A 22,107-nucleotide genomic window follows, 5' to 3' on the forward strand; every position below is an offset into this window, starting at 1 on the left:
GACCGGGGAAGGAAAGGGCTGGGATCGGCTCCTTCCCCTTGCTCTTTTTGTCATATGAGGGACGGTCCAGAGCAGCCTAGGGTGCTCCTCTTTTGAGATGCTCTATGGCAGACAGCCGCAGACCCTGTTAGAAATGACGAGGGAGACCTGGGAGAAGGAGACAGACAACAGCACAGAACTCCTCGAGTATACCCTGCATCTTCGCTCTCACATTGGAAAGTTACGGGACCTTGCCCATGCCAATCTGGAGAAGAGCCAACAACGCCAAAAATCCCTTTACGATAAAGGAAAGAAATGGAGAGTGTTACATGTAAACAATTGGGTCCTTGTCCTCCTTCCTTCCTCCCTTTCCAAAATCAAGAACGAATGGAAGGGCCCCTACCAGGTTTTGTCCACCATCGGTAAAACCAGCTATCGTCTTCAAATGGGCCCTAACCAGTTCCAAACCTATCACATTAATCTGCTAAAAAAATGGATAGTCCACCCCCTCGGAAGGTGGCTTACTCCTCCATGGAAGACACCTCCACCCAAGGGTGGCTGGTCGTCAACCAGGAGCTATCCACCCTACAACAAAAGGAACTACTAGACACCTTAGAACCCTTTACCCCCCTTTTTTCCGATCTCCCCGGCAGGATTGCTCTTACTGAACACCGCATAGAGACTATCCCAGGGAAAATAATCAGACAAAAACCATACAGGATCCCCGCCGCTAGAAGAGAGGCGGTATCCAATGAGGTTCAAAAGATGTTACAAATAGAAGTCATCTGCCCCTTCCAAAGCAACTGGTCATCCCCCATCGTTATGGTGCCTAAACCCGACAGATCAGTTCGCTTTTGTATTGACTTCCGTCAAGTGATCGCAATTTCCAAGCTGGATGCCTATCCCCTTCCCCGTGTAGTTGAGCTTGTTGAATGTCTCAAAGATGCTTGTTATATATCCACCCTTGACCTCACCAAAGATTACTGGCAGGTACCCCTCCGCCGTTCAGACCAGGAAAAGACCGCCTTCTCCACACCAGACGGTCTTTTTGAATTTACGGTTCTGCCCTTTGGTCTACACGAAGCCCCCGCTACGTTCCAAAGACTGATGAACCAGGTGTTGCAACCTCACCGGGCGTTCTCGTCAGCCTACTTGGACGACATAGTCATCTTCAGTCCCACCTGGGAGAAACACCTAGAACACTGCCATCAGGTTTTTCTAGAGTTAAGAAGGGCAGGCCTACATGTGAACGCAAAAAAATCACGAATGGGGTTCCAGAAAGTAAAGTATCTGAGCTATCTGTTGGGAAACGGAAGTATAGAACCCCAAGAAGAAAAGGTCCGAGCCATTACTAGAACACCTCTCCCCACCACCAAGAAGGAAATCAGGGCATTCCTGGGTCTGTTAGGCTACTATCGGAGATTCATACCCCGGTTCTCTGAAATAGCAACCCCTCTGTCGGACCTACTGAAGAAAGACACCCCCAAACACGCTATAAAATCCCCTTCCTCCCTTGTTAGAGAAGCCTTTCACAAACTGAAAACCCTGATTACCAGCAGTCCCATCTTGGTGTATCCGGACTACAGTCGCCCCTTTATCCTACAAACAGACGCCTCCGAGATCGGGCTTGGCGCCGTTCTTTCTCAAATCACCCAAGATGACTCTGAACGACCCATATTGTTCCTCAGCCAGAAACTCTTTCCCTGCGAGCAACACTATCGGGTTGTAGAAAAGGAATGTCTAGCCATGAAATGGGCCATTGAAAAGCTCAGATATTATCTGGAAGGGGGTCGGTTTACCCTGGATACCAATCATGCTCCCCTAGTCTGGATGAGCAGGAACAAAGGCAACAATCCCCGCGTAATGCGTTGGTTCCTGTCCCTCCAACCCTTTTCTTTCGAAGTACGTCACCGGAAGGGGATACTGAATGCCAATGCTCACTTTCTCTCCCGTTCCCCCATCATCCCGAGCAGGACGATTCTAGGGGAGGGGTGTGTCAGGATCCTCTCATGGACTCAGACCGTACCTGCCAGACTGATGGAAACAACCCTTTCTTTTCCCTCCACCTACCGGAATCGGAGGTATGCATGTCCGGGGTTAAAGCCTCCTGCACCTCCTATCACTGGCCCTTTAAGGACCCAGTCCACGAGGAGGCCGGCCCCGCCTCCTGGAGGTGGGAACATGAAGCGTCATCCCCAGAAAAGGAGCCACCAGGCAATGAGGAGTCGTTCAAGGACCAGAAGGAGGAAGAAGGACGAAGGCACCGACATCGAGCGTCGGACGAAGATCGGGAGGAGGAGAGGATCGTGAGAGGAGAAGCCGTGGAGAGACCAGAAGTAGAGCCTGGAGGCCAACGACCTTGTGTTCCACCCCGCCACGCTTCCAGAGGAACGTGGCTAGAGCAGGTGCGTGCTCGCTTCCGGGGACCCGGGAGGTTGAGTTCGGCATTACCGGGAGGCGGGAGAGGCTCAGAACCTAGGCCGGGACAGGGCTATCCTAGCAACGTGCTGCATAAATCCCTACCCTACGTGGTGACGGTCCGTATTCCCGCACTATACTAAAAGCAGACGGTTGTTGCCTCCCTTCACCTTCCCTCCCTCAGTGACTGTACGCCACCTAATACGAGTGCTTGTTTATTTTTCTTTTCCCGCGGCTGCCGGAGTATCACCCTACCTGGTCCCCTGAAGACGTCAAGGAGGAGAAGCACATCCATCCGAAGAGTAGACGACGTCACCTGGACCCCCCCTTTTTAACAACCGTTATAATTTCTGTCCTTGAATAAAAGAACCTTCACACTGCACTTTCGTGTCATGTCTCTACCTGCCTTAGTGACAGGCTTCCAATAGAAGAAAAGTGGACTCTGCACATTCAGCCTACTTGCTACCAGATCTACCTTGAATGGACCCCATCTCCTCTCTAAAATATTGAAAACCTTCCTGTCCAACCTCCAATGCTGGACTCCCTCAAATTTCTTGAATTCCAATCCGCCACTGAGTTGCTTAATCCTGCAATATGTTGCGCCTGTACCATTATATTCTAGCTCAGACAATAGTGCCAAAAAACCCATGCCAAATCCGCCAAAGCTTTCAGCCGTGGTCCCCCGAATCTGTTCACATACCTGACGGCCAACACATTGTCCCTCTTCAACAATACACAACACTTTACTGCAAAAGAACCTACAAACAATGACCGGTAACTGATTTGCATCTCCTCTATTTCTCTCCTGTTGTGAAAGAACTACATTTTGGCCCTCATGCTTGAAGACTAGCATCAGACTCTATCACTAACTCTGAATTGACACACAAAGCAAACCCAACAATCTGACCAACTGCATAGAGACACAAAGTTACTCATCCTCAATCTCATTAACTCCCTATGGATCTTGCTCACCTTCTCCATTGACAACTTTAACACACAGTCCAATGTCCGTATCTGAAACCTGCAAATACTGTCTCTTGACTTGGCTCCAAACATGTGTTCACACTGTGCACTACAAAACCTAGATCCTTCAAAACACGGACTGCTAAGTCCATTTGCTCTCGGAAGCTCCTTGGTCTCTGCCGTGATCAGAACATCATCCAAATATACTATCAAACGAATACCTCTTGACCTCGACCAAGCCAAAACTGGCCTAATGACCTTTGTGAAACATCACTGCGTCAACATCAAACCGAATGGAAGACATGAAAACCTCCACATATGCCATTACCACTAAAACTTCTGATCATCTTTTATCCAGACATATTGGTTCCATTAGAAATGCATCCTTCAAGAACAGATGAGTTAACTAGTTTCCCTTCTTTACAAGATCTCTCAATAAATGAATGCCTTCCATTTTAAAATGATTGTATTGAACCCAATCATGTAAATCCTTTCGATTGATTACAAATCAATTATTTGTTTCCACCACCAAATATATTGCTTACAAATCTTTTTGAATCTCTCTGTGACCTCTCTATGGCAGCCTTCTCCAAAAGAACCTTCACCGCCTGAGTGGCCATAATCTCCTGTCCCTTGAAACCTTCAGTACTCTTGGTTTCCTTTTCTGCCTTGGCTGTCCTGTGATATCCCTGTACTGTCTTCAAAACCCACTGATCTGTCCTAATCTTCTGTCAACGTGACAAAAAGTGGGCAAGTCTGCAACTCAGCTTTATCAGGGTACATAAAGGGCTACCTGCCAAACATACCTGGTTATCCTCTGTTCCTTCTGTCACCTCTTGAAGCTCTCGCTCTTCCTTTTAGCCGTTGTGGGAAGAACCTTGGCATCTGGTATACACTGGAGGGTCTAAAGCCTTGCACAAAACAAGCCTTTTGTGAGTCTATGTCCACGACCCGGAAATCGACCCTGCATTCTTCCAGTCCCACCAAAAGCATTCATCTTTTTGAACCTTTTTAATCTAATTAAATGACCGTACATACTGGGACATATTGTTCACAAACAGCAGTGGACCATGCAAGTAAGAGCGGCGTGGTGGTGAGGCTGTGTGGGGGGGTGGCGGGGGAGAGAAAATTAATTATTTATTTAATTTTCCCTCATGGTTGTCTGTCAAATCACCCCCTTCCCAGTTGTCCCACCGCTCTTACATACACAGGCCGCTGCTGTTCACAAACTCCTCACCAAAACGTCATCCATTGGCTTCTAAGCCCGGCTCCTTGTTTGTCAGCTCAGCCAAAGTAGGAACTATTTTCATGAGGATACTCTTCCTCCTTTCAACATAAAGCGCTGCATTATTGTTATCCAATGAAAAAATGGCCCTTAGCACCCATTAGAGCATCTCCTCAACATTAATTGTAGTGATGTTCGAATATGCGCCCTCACACATATCAAAAACCTTTGTCAAAGGTCCAAAACATCTAACAATCTATCCTGACACCCTTTAAGATCCTTGTCCAAACCCCTCCTTGGATCCCAACCAGATTAGGTTAGAAAGGGCATTATCTTAGGACCCACCTCAGGCATATAAGCCACCGTATGACTCAATGTTAGCCTGGGGGCACTCTGATTATAACCGATTCCTCACCTCTTTAAGCAGTTTTTGCCCAAACTGAAAGTCAGCATACTGTGCACCATGGTCCTCTGGGGTCCACTGAGGAGATAACAGGTGCTGAATTAGGAGTGGATCAAACATATCCTCCCCAAAGGGATGCAATAAGGGCTTCATCTCGTCAGATGTTTTATTATCCCTTTTTTGGTTCTTTTGCCTTCAGTTCTTTCTCATCTGATTTCTCCAAATCAGAAGAACAACTTATTTCCACATCATTACTGGACGACTCGTCAGAAGCACCACTTTGTGACCCCTCTTATTGGCCTTTTGTAGCTCTATCTTTCTATTTCAACTAAGCTGTTCTTTCCCTCTTTCCATTTGGACCGTCATGTCCTCTCAAATTAGTTTTTTTCCCTATTTCCTGTCAAATGTTTTCTCTTCTGAGTCGCCTTGTGTCCCTCAGCTTACACACTAGCCTTCAATTCAGTCTCTACCACCGACCGAAAGTGCTCCTCCTCTATCAGTTCCAAAGATTTTCACAACGTAGGTATTATCTCTGAACACAATCATCCTGTCTCTGACCCAACTGGGATGCTAAAGCTGTGAAAGCCTTGCCCACACATTCCTCCACCTCCTCAGGTAGACTCTGATTATCCCCAGGACCTGCCCTTTCCAAATCTCATAATACCCCAAATACCTTTAAACCAAAATCAGAACTTTTAGTTTGCCTCCAAAAATAACACTTCCCAGACTCCTTAGACCAATGTCTCTCCTCACATTGCCTTGCATTAATCACGTTGCCTTATGCTCCCAATATATAGCTGCCAACAGTCATTTAACTCTATCTGAATTGCCCAATTCAAAATGGCCGCCAGATGCCCAAGCAACACGCTCCTTATGGTAGCCCGGCAGGCCCACAAAACACGTCTCTTCACAGTGAGGAAAGAAATACACGAGGGAATGCTTCTCGCTCTGCAAAGCATTCGCGAGCCACTCGAATGACACACCCTCAACCGCTCTGCCTCAAAGTGCCTCGCGCTTCAACTGAAAGCTGCACTTGTGAAGGCAACCTTGAATTTAAACAAAATTAATTAGCTTTCCTGGAATCTACCGCAATGGGCATCCATGTATCACATCAACATCTTAACCTCGAGGAAAAAATAAGATCAGAATGTCCCAATCTAATTCTAATTAAAATCAAAATCCCTTGTCTTAACATTCGCAAGGAAACAAAATCCCTTGAGCCCCAAACAGAACTACACAACCTGTAAAAAATATATTGTAAATCTTTCCATACATATATAGATATTCAATCTCATGCAGAGTACTCATCTGTACGTCAGAGTACTCGTCTGTGCTTAAGCAGCAACAAAGAAGGAAGATGGCTGTATGTTCTGAGTATTTATACGTTTGGAATGTTTTAAGTTTTTGATTCTGGTTTAACGTTCTATATTTGTTGCTGCTGTGTAAGGGCAATAAACAGGATATGCATAATATTGGCCTCCGTGTCTTACTATAAAATATTATGTTTATGACGATTAATGTATGTAAGTTCAATGCTGGCTCTAGGAAAAAGCTTTAAAAACAATTTTGGTTGGCGCCTTTGCGGTTATTGTATTTCAACTGGGCACTAAGTGGCACCCATGTTGTCGATGTCCCCAGAGATATTGAGAATCTGAATGGGCATGGAAGCTTAACTCTCCTTCAGCTGCATACAGGTTGAACTCTCAAGTTTCCCATATCTATGATTGGACAGCTCATCCAGTCCTGGTATTTTCCTAGCATCTTGGGTCTTGTCCTAATTTTAGAATGGATACACATTATTACAAACCCAAAAATGCAAAGTTAAAAAACAATTCTGTATAATAATGAGGAAAAGTGAAAGCACTCATGTGCTCGATGGGGGGTTGCTTTGATTCCTGAATGCTGTCCATTTAGCAGCACTACAAACAAGAGTGACACAACCACCTTGAGGACTCTCCCTCTAATTACTTTCTTTTTGTATTATGGCAGGAAACTGTAGATTGGGCATATTCAGTGCCAGCGGAAGACTCAATGTGGGAGGGTTCCAGCTCCGCCCTAAAGTAGGAATGCCTCCGAAGGGTCCTTCGTCCCTAACGCCATCATCACTTGACGCATACCCGTCTGTACCCGGATGCTCCATACTAGTCCGACTCCTGCCACACACCCAGGCAAGTAAAGAATCAATTTTGCAGTCAGCACTACAAAGTGGCTAAAGTCACAAGAAGGGGGCTTGCAAAACAATGCACGAAATAAGGTATTTGTGTTCAGTTTATAATGAATGGGTGTGTCTTCTTATATCAGGAATTATTCTGTAATTAAGAAAGATCTGAATCCATTTTGATAGTTTTATAATCTCTTAATTGTGGCCTCTAGAATTATGCAATTGTAAGTCTTCTGTGCTTTCTTTCCGTGTAATTATTCATTTGCTTCACTGGTCATTTATTCAAACTTTTGCTGCATAATTCTCAACAAAATATAGTTTCTGATGGATACATCTGCCAGTGGATTCCTCACCTTGTGAATATCCCCTGCGCCAGCATTCCACGGAACTTTTTTCCCCAGCTCTCTACGCCGACGTGGACGACGTCATAATGCATTGGCTCCGCTCGCGACTCCGTATGACGTCACTGGAGCCATAAGAGAGCCACGTCGGCGTGATGACGTCAGTTTCCTTTTTTCCGCGCCATCGACGCGCAACGGTTTTCCAGCACTCTCCTGCTACTTTGTAGTCGTGTAGTGTGTTACTGTTGAAAAAAATTGCCATGTCTTCGACTAGGAAGTCGGGTTTCAAACCTTGTAGGGAATGTGGGGGCCACATGTCAATGACAGACCCCCATGAAGATTGTTTGTGGTGCCTTTCTTCTGACCACGACGTGGAGGATTGTTCCAGCTGCAGAAGGATGAATCCCAAGGCCTTGAAGGAAAGGGAGGCGAATCTCTTCATGGCCAAGGCTAAGAAGGAAAATAGAGGTAGGAAGAAGGAGAGATCGAGACCGGAGTCGTCGACTTCGCATTCTTCGAAGTCGAAGAAACATCATAAGAAAAGGAAGCATTTCCAACGGGCTGCCTTCCCATCCGGCGCACCTACTGGTCCCGTAGGTCCTATGGCATACACTCTGGGAGTGCCCCAGCATTATGCTCAGGCCCCGTTTATGCCCTTTCTGCCGATGGCGCCTTCGTGGCAGTTTCCGGCGCCGTCTGGGGATCCATCTTGGCTTCGATTGGATCGACCTTCTTCGGAGCCTTCCTCGACGCCGTTGCCGACTCCCTCGGCTCCGCGTCCAGCACCGTCGACTCCGGCGCCGCCGACTCCAACACCTCTGGCTCCACGTTCGGTTCCACCGACTCCGCGGATCCGCTCAAGGAGAGAGGCCCTGAGAGTCTTGGAAGAGGAGCGTTATAGGGAGGAGGTGGAAGAAGGTGAGGTGGATACTTCTTCTGATGACTTTGAGGGGATTCAAGAGGCTAGCGGTCTTGATACAACTCCGGAGTGGGAGCATTCTTCCACTAGATCCTCTTGACCGCAGGAACTGGCTCCTTACCATCTTGTAGTAAAGAAGGCCGCAGAGTTGCTGGACTTGCAGTTGCCCTCTGCTGAGTATAAACCTAACCTTCTGACGGAGATGTTACATTCGCCTACCTCGACCAGTGAGCCTTTGCTGCCTTTTAATGAGGCTATTTTGGAGCCAGTTATGGATGTCTGGCGTAAGCCACTCTCTTCGCCGGCAGTCTCCAGGCAGGTGGCAAGAAGATATAGGGTGGCTCCTGGGGATCCAGGTTTTCTTTCTTCCCACCCTTCTCCAGAAGGTCTGGTGGTACAGGCGTCATGCTCCGAAGCATGCTTCAGGAGGTTTTCCTCAGACTCCTGCGGATAGGGAGTCTAAGAAGGCGAATCAGGCTGCTAAAAAGACCTTTTCTTCTGGGAGCATGGCGCTTAAGTCCACTAATGCCACCTGCTTACTAGGGCGCTATGTTCATGCTCTTATGGACTCATTGAAATCTTTAGCCCCTAATTTGCCAGAAGGTGATAAGGCGTCCTTTTTGGAAGTGGTCACGGACACTCAGGCTGCTGCAAGGCAGGTGATTCAGTCGGGGCTTGATATGGCTGATTCGGTGGCAAGGATAATGGGGTCATCTATAGCCACCAGGAGACAAGCGTGGCTTCGTTCGTCTGGCTTTTCTCCGGACGTTCAGGCCACATTGGTGGATGTGCCTTTTGACGGACAGAGACTTTTTGGTGAAAAGGCTGATTCCGCCTTGCAGAGATTTAAAGAGAGCAGGGTGACGGTGAAATATTTAGGTCTACAGGCTCCTGCTAAAGGATGTGGGCTTAAGAAATTCAGAGGTTTTGGGAGGTCTTCGTTTCGCTCCTTCCGGCAGCCTCAGCAGCAGCAGCAACACCCTGCAGCAGAATCCCCTCTATAGTCCTATAGAGGGAGACAAAGAGGTCGGAGAGGCTATGGCCGCAACCCATCTTCATCTTCTGCCTCCTCTGCTCCCAATGAAGCTTCAGGGAAGCAGCCCTAGATCCCTCATCCTAGATCATGTAAGACCTGTGGGGGGTCGGGTGTCCCATTTTCTGCGAGGTTGGAAATCTGTTACAACCGACCTTTGGGTTTTAAACCTCGTGGAGACTGGGTACGCCCTTCCCTTTCGGGAGTTTCCTCCCCCTTACCCTCCTTGCCAGGGTTACTGCTCAGAGGACCATCTACTTCTTCTGCAGAAGGAGGTACTAGCTTTGCTTCAAAAGGGTGCGATAGAGGTGGTTCCAGAGCAGGAAAGGGGTCAGGGATGCTACTCCCAGTATTTCCTGATTCCCAAGAAGGACGGCAGATTGCGTCCGATACTGGACCTCAGAGTCTTGAATTTTTACCTGAAACAGTAGAAATTCAAGATGCTGACCCTTGCGCAGGTTCTTCAAGCGTTGCAGCAAGGAGACTGGATGGTGTCGATCAACTTGCAGGACGCGTACTTCCATGTCCCAATCCTGAAGTCGCACAGGAAGTATCTCCGTTTTACGGTTTGGTCGCAACATTACCAGTTTGCGGTCCTCCCGTTTGGTCTTACTACCGCACCTCGAGTCTTCACGAAGGTGATGGCAGTGGTGGCAGCCCATCTCAGGAGGATTCCGGTTTTCCCCTTCCTGGACGACTGGCTTCTGAAGGCAGAGTCCCCAGAGATGGTGCAGCATCATCTGCAGGTAACATCTCAGCTGTTATTCGACTTGGGTTTTTCGATCAATGTGCCCAAATCTCACCTGGTGCCCTCTCAACGCAACCTGTTCATAGGGGCGGTACTGGACACTACTGTGTGTCGAGCATTTCCTCCACCTCAAAGAATTCTCGACATTCAGGAGATGGTCCCTTTATTCCACAATGGAGCGGTTGTTCTAGTTCTGAAGGTCCTTCGCCTGCTCGGTCTGTTCGCCTCTTGCATTCTGTTGGTCAACCATGCACGCAGGCACATGAGGGCGCTCCAGTGGTGCCTCCGCAGGCAGTGGTATCAGCACAACGGAGATCTCAGGGAGTCGATCAGGATCTCCAGAGAAGTTGCAGCGGATCTATCTTGGTGGAGCGTGGAGGGCAATCTGTCTCAAGGAAAGCCCTTCCATCTACCTCCATCGGTGGCCACAGTGATAACGGATGCCTCCACCATGGGGTGGGGTGCGCCTCTGGGGGATCTGGAGATCAAGGGTCTTTGCTCTCCAGAGGAAAGGTTGCTTCACATCAACCTTCTGGAATTGCGGGCGATTCGTTTGGCACTCAAGGCCTTCCTCCCTTCCCTTTGCGGTCAGTCTGTTCAAGTCCTGACGGACAACACTACCGCAATGTGGTATGTCAACAAGCAGGGAGGAGTGGGGTCGCATTGTCTCTGCAGAGAGGCCCTGCGTCTTTGGTCCTGGGCTCAGGACCATCAGATTTGTCTGATGGCAAATCATCTGTCCGGGGTGCTGAACGTACATGCGGACAGTCTCAGTCGGCAGTTCTCCGCCGACCACGAGTGGAGGCTCCATCCAGGGGTGGTTCGTCACGTCTTTCGGACGTGGGGGACACCTCGGGAGGACCTGTTCGCCACCCGCGAGAACGCGCACTGCCCGTCATTCTGCAGTCTCCAGTTTCCGATGCAGGGGGCGTTGGGGGACGCGTTTCAGTTGAGTTGGGGCTCATATCTCCTTTACGCGTTTCCTCCCATGCCCTTGATTCCTCGGGTTCTGAGCAAGATTCGCCAAGACCGGGCCCAAGTTATTTTGGTCGCCCCAGATTGGAAGGGTGTGGTATACAGATCTTCTCCACCTCTCCTCGTGCCCTCCGCTCCGTCTCCCTCTGAGGGCAGACCTCCTCTCGCAGTCGGAGGGGCAGGTTCTACACCCCCACCTCCAGAGCTTACACCTTCATGCCTGGAGATTGAACGGGGCAACCTGAATTCCTTCTCTCTCCCGCCAGATGTGGTGGATGTTATTTTATCAGCCAGGCGACACTCCACCAAGTCCATTTACTCATATAGATGGTCTAAGTTTGTTAAATGGTGTGGAGAGAGATCCATTGACCCTTTAAAAGCCCATCTTTCTGATGTGCTTCAGTTTGCTCTTTCCTTGGCTCAGCAGGGCTGTGCTGTGGCCACGGTCAAGGGCTATCTTTCGGCCTTATCGGTTTTTCTATGTCTTCCTGATCAACCGTCATTATTTAAATCTCCGATTGTACTAAGGTTTATCAAGGGCCTTACAAACAAGTTTCCTCCTACTCCTTTTGTAATGCCACAGTGGGACCTTAATCTTGTCTTAACTTTTCTGATGGTTCCCCGTTTGAGCCTCTTCATAGCTGTCCTCAGAGGCTGTTGTCCTTTAAGATGGTCTTTCTTGTAGCCATAACCTCGGCAAGGAGGGTGAGTGAGCTTCAAGCTCTTAGTTCCTTACCCCCTTTTCTAACATTACATGCTGAAAGGATGGTACTCAGGACCAGGGCTGCTTTCCTACCTAAAGTAGTTACTCTGTTTCATTTGGGGCAGTCTATTACTCTCCCTGTTTTTTATCCACCTCCTCATCCCTCCAAAGAGGTGGAAAGACTTCATCGCCTGGACCCAAAGAGAGCTGTGAGCTTTTACTTGGACAGAACGAAGGACTTTCGTCTGGACGATCAGCTCTTCGAGGGTTATGTTGGTCATTCTAAAGGATGAGCGGTGCACAAGCACACTTTATCGAGATGGATCATCCTTGCCATCAAGATGTGCTATGCCCTGGCTGGTAAGGTTCCTCCTGAGGGTATTAGGGCTCATTCGACTACAGCTAAATCATCTACATCTGCTTTGGCCAGGGGTGTTCCTGTGGCAGATATTTATAAAGCCGCGACTTGGGCCTCCCTCCATACTTTCGCAAAGCATTATTGCTTGGACTCTGAGATGAGGAGGGAGGGCCACTTTGCGCGCTCTGTCTTGCAAGACTTTCTGGTATAGGAAGGTGGACACCCTCCTCCGGGAGTGGGGACTGCTGTGGGAATCTATTCACAAGGTGAGGAATCCACTGGCAGATGTATCTATCAGAAGAACAAGTTACTTACCTTCGCTAACGCTTTTTCTGGTGGATACAGTATCTGCCTGTGGATTCCTCACTGGCCCATCCGCCTCCCCGTTGTCCACCTTTGTATACCTTAAAAGTTGTCTTGTTTGAGATGTTGTTATGCTTTCTGGTATATTGGTAGGAAATGCTTGTTTTATTTAGCTTTCCTTTTGTTTATGTACTATGTATATTTGATTGTATATTGTATACTGTGTATACTTTAAATCTGTCGTTGGTCCAACTGTGCGCCTCGGGGGCACGGAACAAATGGGTGGAACTGACGTCATCATGCCGACGTGGCTCTCTTATGGCTCTGGTGACGTCATACGGATTCGCGAGCGGAGCCGATGCATTATGTCGTCGTCCACGTCGGCGTAGAGAGCTGGGGAAAAAAGTTCTGTGGAATGCTGGCGCAGGGGATATTCACAAGGTGAGGAATCCACAGGCAGATACTGTATCCACCAGAAAAAGCGTTACCGAAGGTAAGTAACTTGTTCTTTTAGCGCAAACAAATGAAATATTACTAATAAGAAAGGTTACAAAGCACTGAAGAAAATTTGCAAATATTAATTTGTCACCATTCAGCAGTTTATTTTTGTATTCAGTGATTAAACATGTACTAGTTAAGTAAACATTTTTCTCAGACAGTATTAATGAACTCAGTGTACCTGGGAAGCGACTTTGCTAAAACCTTTACATATTTAAATGCAGTTCAAACAGGGCGGAGAAAAAACAAATCTTCTTTGTCATAAATTTTTTTGGTTTCCGTATCCCTGCAAATTTATCCTAAAATAAAGAGTTGTTTTTAAAATGGCAATTGTTTCATGAGTGCAGTCAGAGTTCTAGATGAGCAAAACATTTTACTTCTCTTCTTAAGGCCTGATGGCTTGATGTTTACTATGTTTCCTAGTGATGCACGGACATTGTACCTATGTAATGTACTGTACTGTTCTCCAGGACTTTAAATGGAAAGGGGTGTGTAGTGTTCTGACTTTATTATGATGAAGTGTCCATGTTAGGTTTGTGATGTCATGTGTTCAGAGTATGTTCCTTTTTAGAATAGTCTTCAGGTCGAATGTCATTCATTGAATGTTAAGTCAGTTATATCTGTTATGTTGGAGAATGAGGTCTTAAGATTACTTGCTACATTAAAGGACCCTCAAGTAACCTACTGCTTCCTGTCTGATTCATGCATATCATCCATACTTCATTTTGGCGACGACTGGAAATCTACATTCAAGAGACCTCAACTCAACATCCAGTTCATCATCTGTATTAACTTGATAAAGTTGATCAAGTTTTCGTGCAATCTGGTAATCAACTTTACTTCACTACTGCCTTCAACAACCACCTCAGTCACCTCAGATTACCTACCAATACATCAAGAGAACTGCAGCTTCCATCTTTCACATTGCTCGTCGAGGATCCTTCGTGGCATTGCTGTTACTCTGATCCGGTGGTGGTTTGTCTTTCAGCTAAGATCGAGTGTGAATTCCTTGATTGTGTCTTTACAAGACTTCACAGCAGCCTTAGTGAGTTAATTTTGAATCTTCGCCCCGCAGGCCTATGAGAGCACCGGGTGCTGTTGCCTAGCAACCCGTGTTGCCTGACTGTGCCTGCACCCGGCGTCATCTCGTTCACCTTCACGTCCTCCATCTTAAATCACGTGATTGTGTCAACTTCCTGTGTTCGGTTGTTGTTGCCTAGCAACTCTGCTCCCGCACCCGGTATTGCCTCATCGATCTTCACGTTATTGACGCAAACAACTTCATAGCGTCATCTCCCGGAATTGGAACTAACCCTGGTACCCCTTTTCTGGGAATTACTATTAATCACCGCCGGCGCTCGACGGTAAAAGGAGGTACTGTTTGAATTATTTTATACTTTTGGCTTCCTGACAGTTTGCTCGTTGTGCCACAGTCTCATTGAACGGAACTCCTCACTCCGCCTCATTTCAAAAGAACGAGGTCACGAACTGTGTAATAGAACATTCTTGCCTCGCTTCCCAAGTGTCTGTCATCTCACTCACTCGCTTCCTCACGGAGACTCATTCAATATTTCCCACTGGTGTTTCTCCCACATAAGAGGAAAGTGTCTTTCTTCATCGCTGATCTGCACAGCTCATTTCTCCATAAAAAAAATAAAAGGTTACTGCAGATCCTTTAAAAACAAAAAGAGGGAAAACAATAAGGGGGAGCTTGTTGAATGTCTGGATGATTTACTGATTACACTCTCATTATACTTATACTTTGATACTAGTGTGAGACGAGTCTCAGACCAACATCGGTGTGAAACTTTGTTAACCTTGGATTTGTAAATGTATGATCTATAGGTTTACCATAGTTTTACTACTGAAAAGTTGTGTCAATAATTATTATAATTACTTTTCTTCATGTTTATGGTCCAATCTTAATATAAACTCACGTCATCTTTCTCATTCCCACCATGCAGAACGTCACTTCCCCTCCCTCCTTTCTTTCTCTCTGCTCCAGGTAAACCTCCCATTCCTTGGTTGAAATGAAAAAAAGTATTTTCTAATTACGCTAAGGTCTGCGGTGCTTCCTTAAGTGCCGAAAGGAAGTCTGCACTGTCTCTACACTGCTTGGGTTCAGAGGGACAGGAAGTATTTGAACATCTTCCTGATTTACCAGATAGTGAGGGTAACTCTCTGAACGAGTCTGAAATTTGTATTAGGAAAATGGACCTGCATTACCTACCTAAAATGAGTATGATATTAGAACGCTATCATTTTGGTAAAAGAGTTCAGAGGCATGAAGAGTCTGTGGAGCAATATGTTACTTCTTTGCGTAAACTTGCTTCCACTTGCTTGTTTGGGGGGAGTTTAGATGAAAGACTCAGAGATCAGCTTATGTTAGGCTCCTCCATAGACAAAGCGAAAGATGCGTTTTGGCAAAAAGATAATCCTTCTCTTGAAGATGGAATCACTACTTTAAAATTGCATGAGCATTCCAAAGCCTTCTCTGAAGCCATACGTAAAGTTACAGACAATAACAAGAATTCTGATGTTGACGTAAAACAGATTTGGCTCTAGGGTCAGATAAAACTTCCAAACCGTCCACACAGGGAACTTCTGTTTCATCAAAAGTCACATGACCAAACCCGAATACCAAGTTCTTCGCTGTAAAATGCTTTCGTTGTGGAAATACAGGACATGTTGCCAACTTCAAAGACTGCCCTGGATGGAAAGCAATTTGTTCTTATTGTAAAAAGAAAGGTCATTTTACAAAGTGTTGCAGATCCAATAAGAGTCTAAAGAGTGTAAGAGAAGTAGATCTATACGAACAAGAAGAGGATGATTTGATTGTATCTCAGATTTGTTGTCAAGTGATGGATGGACCTATGGAGGAAGTGTTAATTAATGACAAATGTGTTAAAATGTTGTTTGACTCTGGGGCGAAAATCACCTTAGTTCCCAAAGTATTTTACGAAAAATATTTATTTGCAAAGGTGAAGTTGCTTAAACCTGATATTGTGCCTAGAGGTTATGGTGGACAAATCATAAATCTTTTGGGATACTTTATGGGGACAATTGACTATAAAGGTAGAGTCACTGCAGGCAAGATATATGTCTCGATGAAAGGAGATTCCTTGATAAGTTGGTCTCATCAGTGTGATCTTGGTGTTTTCCTAGCCCCAAATGAAACTCCCTCAGTATGTTTAAGAGATCTTCCCACTATTGCCTCAGTTTCCAATCACAGTGATTGGATTAAAACATTTCCCAAAGTTTTTAATAAAAAACTTGGATGTCTCAAAAAATATCTTCACCTAATCAAATTGAAAAATAATTCTGTCTCGGTTGTAGCCAAAGTCAGGAATGTTCCTCTGTTAGTCAGAGACAAAATGAAAGAAGAATTAAATAAATTACTAGATAATGGTGTTATCAAAGAAGTGGAGGCCACTGAGTGGGTTTCTCCGGTTGTTATGGCCCGGAAAGCCAATGGTGAGGCCAGGTTGTGCATTGATTTAAGAGAACTTAACAAAGCAGTGATTGTTGATCGTTATCCTCTCTTGAATATAACAGAGATGTTGTCCGCATTAGGTGGTGCCACACATTTTTCCACGCTAGACTTGTCTTCTGCCTACCATCAAGTAAGATCCATCCTTCTTGCCAAGAATTGACTACCTTCATAACACCTTTTGGCACTTATAAGTTTCTTAGAATGCCGTTTGGCTTAATATCAGCAGCGTCAGTGTTTCAAAGGGTAATGGAGAATATTTTAAATGGCATTGATGGAGTCAAGGTCTATCAAGATGATGTTCTCGTTCATGGTTCCAGCTTGAGAGAACACGATGAGAGGGTGAGTCTGGTACTCTCTAGATTTCAAGATTCAGGCCTTACCCTTAGATTAGATAAATGCAAGTTTGATGTGAAAGAGATAGAGTATCTTGGTAATTTGATATCTGGCTCAGGGATCAAACCCAAACCTTCATTGGTTGAAACTATCTCTAATCTCAGTTATCCAGCAAGTAAAGATGAACTTACAAAATGTTTGGGTATGGCAGCATTTTATAATAAATTTGTTCCTGGTTTTGCTAAAAAAACTGAAAAAATCAGATCGTTGTTAGAAAAAGGGAGTGAATTTGTTGGGATAAGTCTTGCAGTAATGAGTTTGACTTGATTAAAGATTTTCTAAACAAAGCGCCCAACCTTTCTAGTTTTGATCCCAAGAAAGAGTCCTTCATCATGTCTGATGCCAGTTGTAAAGGATTGGGTGCAGTGCTGTTACAAACCGGAGAAAAGGTGGACAATACAATTTTGTTCATTTCAAGACCACTTAGGGGTGCGGAATGCAACTACGCGGTTGTTGAGAAGGAGGCTTTGGCTGTGTATTAGGCGATTCGTAAACTCAAGAAATTTTTGTGGGGTAAAGCATTTTCTGTAATTTCCGATCACAAACCCTTAAAGGAAGTGTTTGAAAAAAAAGGGATTGATCGAGTATCTCATAGAATAAGAAGATGGGTGATTGCTTTGCAAGATTTTGAATTTTCTGTCTCTTATTTGCCTGGGGCTAGCAACACTCTAGCAGACTGCTTGTCGAGACTTGGTAGTACATCTGATGCTGACGATGGAGATGATGATTCTTTCCTTGGGGAAGATGCTGGAGAAGATGTGCAAGTGTGTTTAGTTACTCAAGGTGTAATCACTGAAGAAGAATGGAGTGTAGGTATGCGTGATGATTTGATTCTTCAACAAGTCCTTTCTTTTTTCTTTTTTTTTTAAACAGTTTTTATTATTTTCATATTCAAGGCACATATCTTTCTGACATATTGATACATATACATATAAACCATTTCCTGACAGTAATGAAAATGATAACACTTGGTTTTATAAAGTCGTACATCCGTCCTTTGACTGACACCTGTCCCCACACTACATCTCCAGCTCCTCTCCACTTTCATCATCTAAGTCCTCCTCTGCTTCGGGTTCTGGGGGTTCACAAATGTATCCCCTGTATTTATTCCATGCCCCCCATATCGTGGTCCACTTCCCCGGACAGCCCCGATTTAAAAACACCGCTTTTTCTGCCACCATAGCCAAATCGAGATCTCCACACCATGCGGCCAGTGATGGTGTTTCCTGCCCTCCCCACTTTTGTGCAATGTTGCGCTTTGCCACCATTATTCCCATTGTTGCCCATTCCTGTGCTGGGCGCTTGAGGTCATTTGGCTCCCATATGTTTAAAATGCATCTTCGAGGCTCGGGCGTTAATGATACTTCCACCACTTGCGATATGGTCCTCATCACTTTTACCCAATACTCCATTATCTTGGGGCATTCCCATAATGTATGGAGGAAGGTGCCCTCCTCCCCGCAGTGTCTCAGGCAGTACGGATGTGACGCAGACCCTATTGTGCATAAGATGCATCCAGTATAGTAAGTTCTATGTAAGATTTTTAGTTGCACCAGTTTTAGCCTAGACGGTATCCCCACCTCCCGCGGTGATGCCAATGCCTCCCGCCATTCATGGTCCTCAAAATCGCCAACCTCTTGTTCCCATTTTCCCCTGAGCACCTCATGAGGGTCTGGGAGGTTGTTTACTAGTGTTTTATATGTGAAAGAAATGGCGCGCTTATACATACAATCTGTCAGAAGCCTGTCTTCCAAGGGGGTGGCCTCCGGGACCTTCGTGCTGGGTGGTATGGCCGCCTGCAGCGCATGCCGAATCTGAAGGTATCTAAAGTGCTCAGTGGGCGCCAGGTCAAATTGTGCCCTGAGATGCTCGAACATGGCGATCCCTCCCTTGTGCCACAAATCACCCACTGTTGATATTCCAATTGCATCCCACTTGTCAAAGCCCTTGCAATGCCCCAAGTTACCCAGCCTTCGGGTCACCCACAGAGGGGTGAGCTGTGTTATTTGTCCTGCCCATCCCAGCTTTCTGTGCGCTTCATGCCAGATGTTTACCGTCTGTTGAGTGGGTCCGAGTAGCCGTGGTGTACGCTTTTTGTTATAAAGTGCTAACAGCATGCCTTCAGCCCCGAACCCATATCTATCTGCCTTATAAGCGGGATTCGTCTGCGGAGCATGCACCCATTGATTAATGACTTTCAAATGTGCCGCCCAGTAATAGAGCTGGATGTTTGGTAGCGCAATGCCCCCATCAAACCACCCGTTATTTAGCTTGCGTTGCGCGATGCGTGCCGGTTTGTTCCCCCACAGTAGCCCCGTGACCTGAGACGCAATGCGTTTAAAGTATGTGGGCGTCACCGGGTACGGCGCGTTTTCGAGGGCATATAGGAATCGGGGCAGTGCCATCATCTTAAAAAGGGCTGCCTTCCCCAGCAGCGTTAGGGGGAGAGCCTCCCAGTGGGCGGCGTCTCTTTTGAGGCGTTCCAGGGGTGGCATGAGATTGTGCTTAATAAATTCATCGGGATCCGCTGTAATATAGATTTCCAAATATCGAAATCCCGCCACCGAGAGCTGCAGTGGACAATCTCCCGTGAGTTGCGGCGGCGGGCCCCGTAGCACAAAGAGTATTGATTTGGACCAATTAATAGTGTACCCTGATGCGCGACCAAATTGTTCAAATAAATTGAGAAGTACCAGGATGGAGCGTCTGGGTGAGGCCAGGTAAAGCAGAACATCATCCGCATAGAGCGATTTGCGATCTTCCCAGTCCGCTGTCCATCGCAGTCCGCGTATCTGCGGTTCCCACCTGATCCATGCCGCCAGTGGCTCAAGCACTAGCGCAAACAGCAACGGTGACAGCGGACAACCCTTCACGCGTGCCTCGAGACAGTGGGAAGTCCTTGGATATGTGGCCGTTAGCTTCTACGTGGGCCAGCGGCCTTGTGTAGAGTAGGGGCACCCACGCACAAAACTGTGGGCCAAATCCCAAATGCGCGAGCACCGCAAATAGGAAGGGCCACTCCACCATATCGAACGCCATACGGGCGTCCAGTGAGAGGATAACTCCCGGTTCCTGAAGATAAGGCACACGGGCCATCAGTCCATGCAATCGCCTCAGATTCAACGCCGTGTTCCTATTAGGCATAAACCCCGATTGATCCGGGTGAACCAGGGTCGTGAGATGCGGAGTAAGCCGTAGCGCCAGGACCTTCGCTAATATTTTAGCCTCCGCATTAATGAGGGAAATGGGGCGGTAGGATAACAAGTCATTTCTTATATATGTGATGGGTGGTGTGAAAAATGCCTATGTAATGAAGAAATCAAAGGGTTTTGGCCTATCAAGGAAGAATTACCTGTCTCCAATGATCTTCTTTTCAGGGGAAGCAGGCTGATTGTCCCTTCGGCTTTGCGTAAAAAGTTGGTTGACAATGCGCATGCTAGCCACATGGGCATTGCTAAAACTAAAGAAAGACTCAGGGAGAGCTATTGGTGGCCTGCAATGGATACCTTTGTGGAAAGATTGGTGCGTGACTGTCTTCAGTGTGCCAGTAGTGATAAAGTTCTGAAATGCAGAACCCACCCTATGGTGGTTAGGGAGCAGGCTACTGGTCCTTGGATTGATATTGCTATTGATATTTTAGGCCCTATCAAGGTAAGATCTCAGGATCAGTATGTCCTGGTTTGTCTGGACATGTTTTCTAGGTGGCCTATTATCAAAGTTGTCAATTGTGTAGATTCATTGTCTATCATTAACTTTCTGGATGAACTTTTTGCGAGTGAGGGGTTGCCAAATTCAGTGTTGTCAGATAATGGGGTACAATTTGTTTCCAGAGTGGTAGAGGAGTTTTTGAGTGAAAGAAGAATTACCCATAAACGTGCGGCCTTATATCATCCAGAATGCAATGGGGTTGTTGAAAGATTTGTGAGAGTTTTAAAGGAGACTATGCAATTGGCCTTAACCTCCAATCTCAATTGGGAGGAAGCTATCAAGAAGAAAGCGTTTGAGTATAGGTTCACTCCGCATTCTTCTACTGGGGTTGCTCCTTTTACTTTATTTAAGGGTAGGGTGGCTAGTACACAAGTAAGTCCTCTTTGGGTGACTTCAAAAAGGTTGGAAATGGGTGGTGTGGTTGACAAAAATGTAGACTGGAAAGACCGTGAGTTGGAAAAAATGATAAAAAGGAAACAAGTATTTGATACAAGAAAATCTGTAAAAAAAACTATTGTTCAAGTCGGTGACTTGGTCAGAATAAAACTTCCTGAAAGAAGATTTGGTAAATCCAAGTTTAGTCAACCAATTAGAGTGACTAAACTGCTCGGTAACGCAGTCAGAAAACAAGATCATAGAGTCTGGAATCTCAGTAGAATAGCTAAATGCCCTCCTAAATGTAGCGAGGATAATATTTCTGGGATTCCTAATAACTCTTCTCTCTCTGAGGATATGAGACCGGTCAGGCTAAAGAAAATTCCTCTTCGATTGCAAGACTAATTATAATATGTTTGCCTTTTGTTTCTTTTCTCACTTGTATTTCTCCTTTTGTTTGGTTAATGAAAAGAGGGAGGTGATGTAGTGTTCTTACTTTATTATGCTGAAGTGTCCATGTTAGGTTTGTGATATCATGTGTTCAGAGTATGTTCCTTTTTAGAATGTTCTTCAGGTGGAATGTGATTCATTGAATGTTAAGTCAGTTATATCTGTTATGTTGGAGGATGAGGTCTTAAGATTACTTGCTACATTAAAGGACCCTCAAGTAACCTACTGCTTCCTGTCTGATTCATGCATATCATCCATACTTCAGGGTGCTTCTATTGGCTTGTATTGTGGACACAAATGTAATACACAACTGAAGAGCAGTTCTAAAACATAACTGAAATAAGCAAAATAAAACAGGCACATACTTTATTACTAGAAGTGTAAACATGTCGACTTTTTTTATTGGTAAGTGCATCATATATCGTATATTATTCTTTAGTTAATATAATTTTTAATAAAATATGTTGAATGAGATTGTTTTTTTTTGTAAGAACCCTTTTTATTTTGCACAGCGATGGAATACATTTTGTTTCCCTGTGTTAAAATATCAAAATAGCGAGAAAATGATGGCTCCACGGGAGAGGATGGGGCTGGGTCTCCCACATATCATCCATTACAACTGAGTTACTCAATTGCGAATAATAGGGAAATGGTCTTAACG

The 22,107-nt window shown here is 45.8% G+C and overlaps 1 protein-coding gene across 1 annotated transcript in view; it reads left to right on the forward strand.

The window, feature by feature from the left end:
- The window catches only part of LOC146858828 (uncharacterized), a 1,229,505-nt gene that overhangs the window by 646,884 nt on the left and 560,514 nt on the right, over positions 1 to 22,107 (forward strand). Inside the window, exon 24 of the mRNA XM_085647127.1 lies at positions 6,978 to 7,156. Coding sequence (XP_085503253.1) covers positions 6,978 to 7,156 — 179 coding nt within the window. The remainder of the gene's footprint in view (positions 1 to 6,977; positions 7,157 to 22,107) is intronic.

This window comes from Triturus cristatus, chromosome 3_2 (genome assembly GCF_964204655.1).
Source record: "Triturus cristatus chromosome 3_2, aTriCri1.1, whole genome shotgun sequence".
In the NCBI taxonomy this organism is placed as follows: domain Eukaryota; kingdom Metazoa; phylum Chordata; class Amphibia; order Caudata; family Salamandridae; genus Triturus; species Triturus cristatus.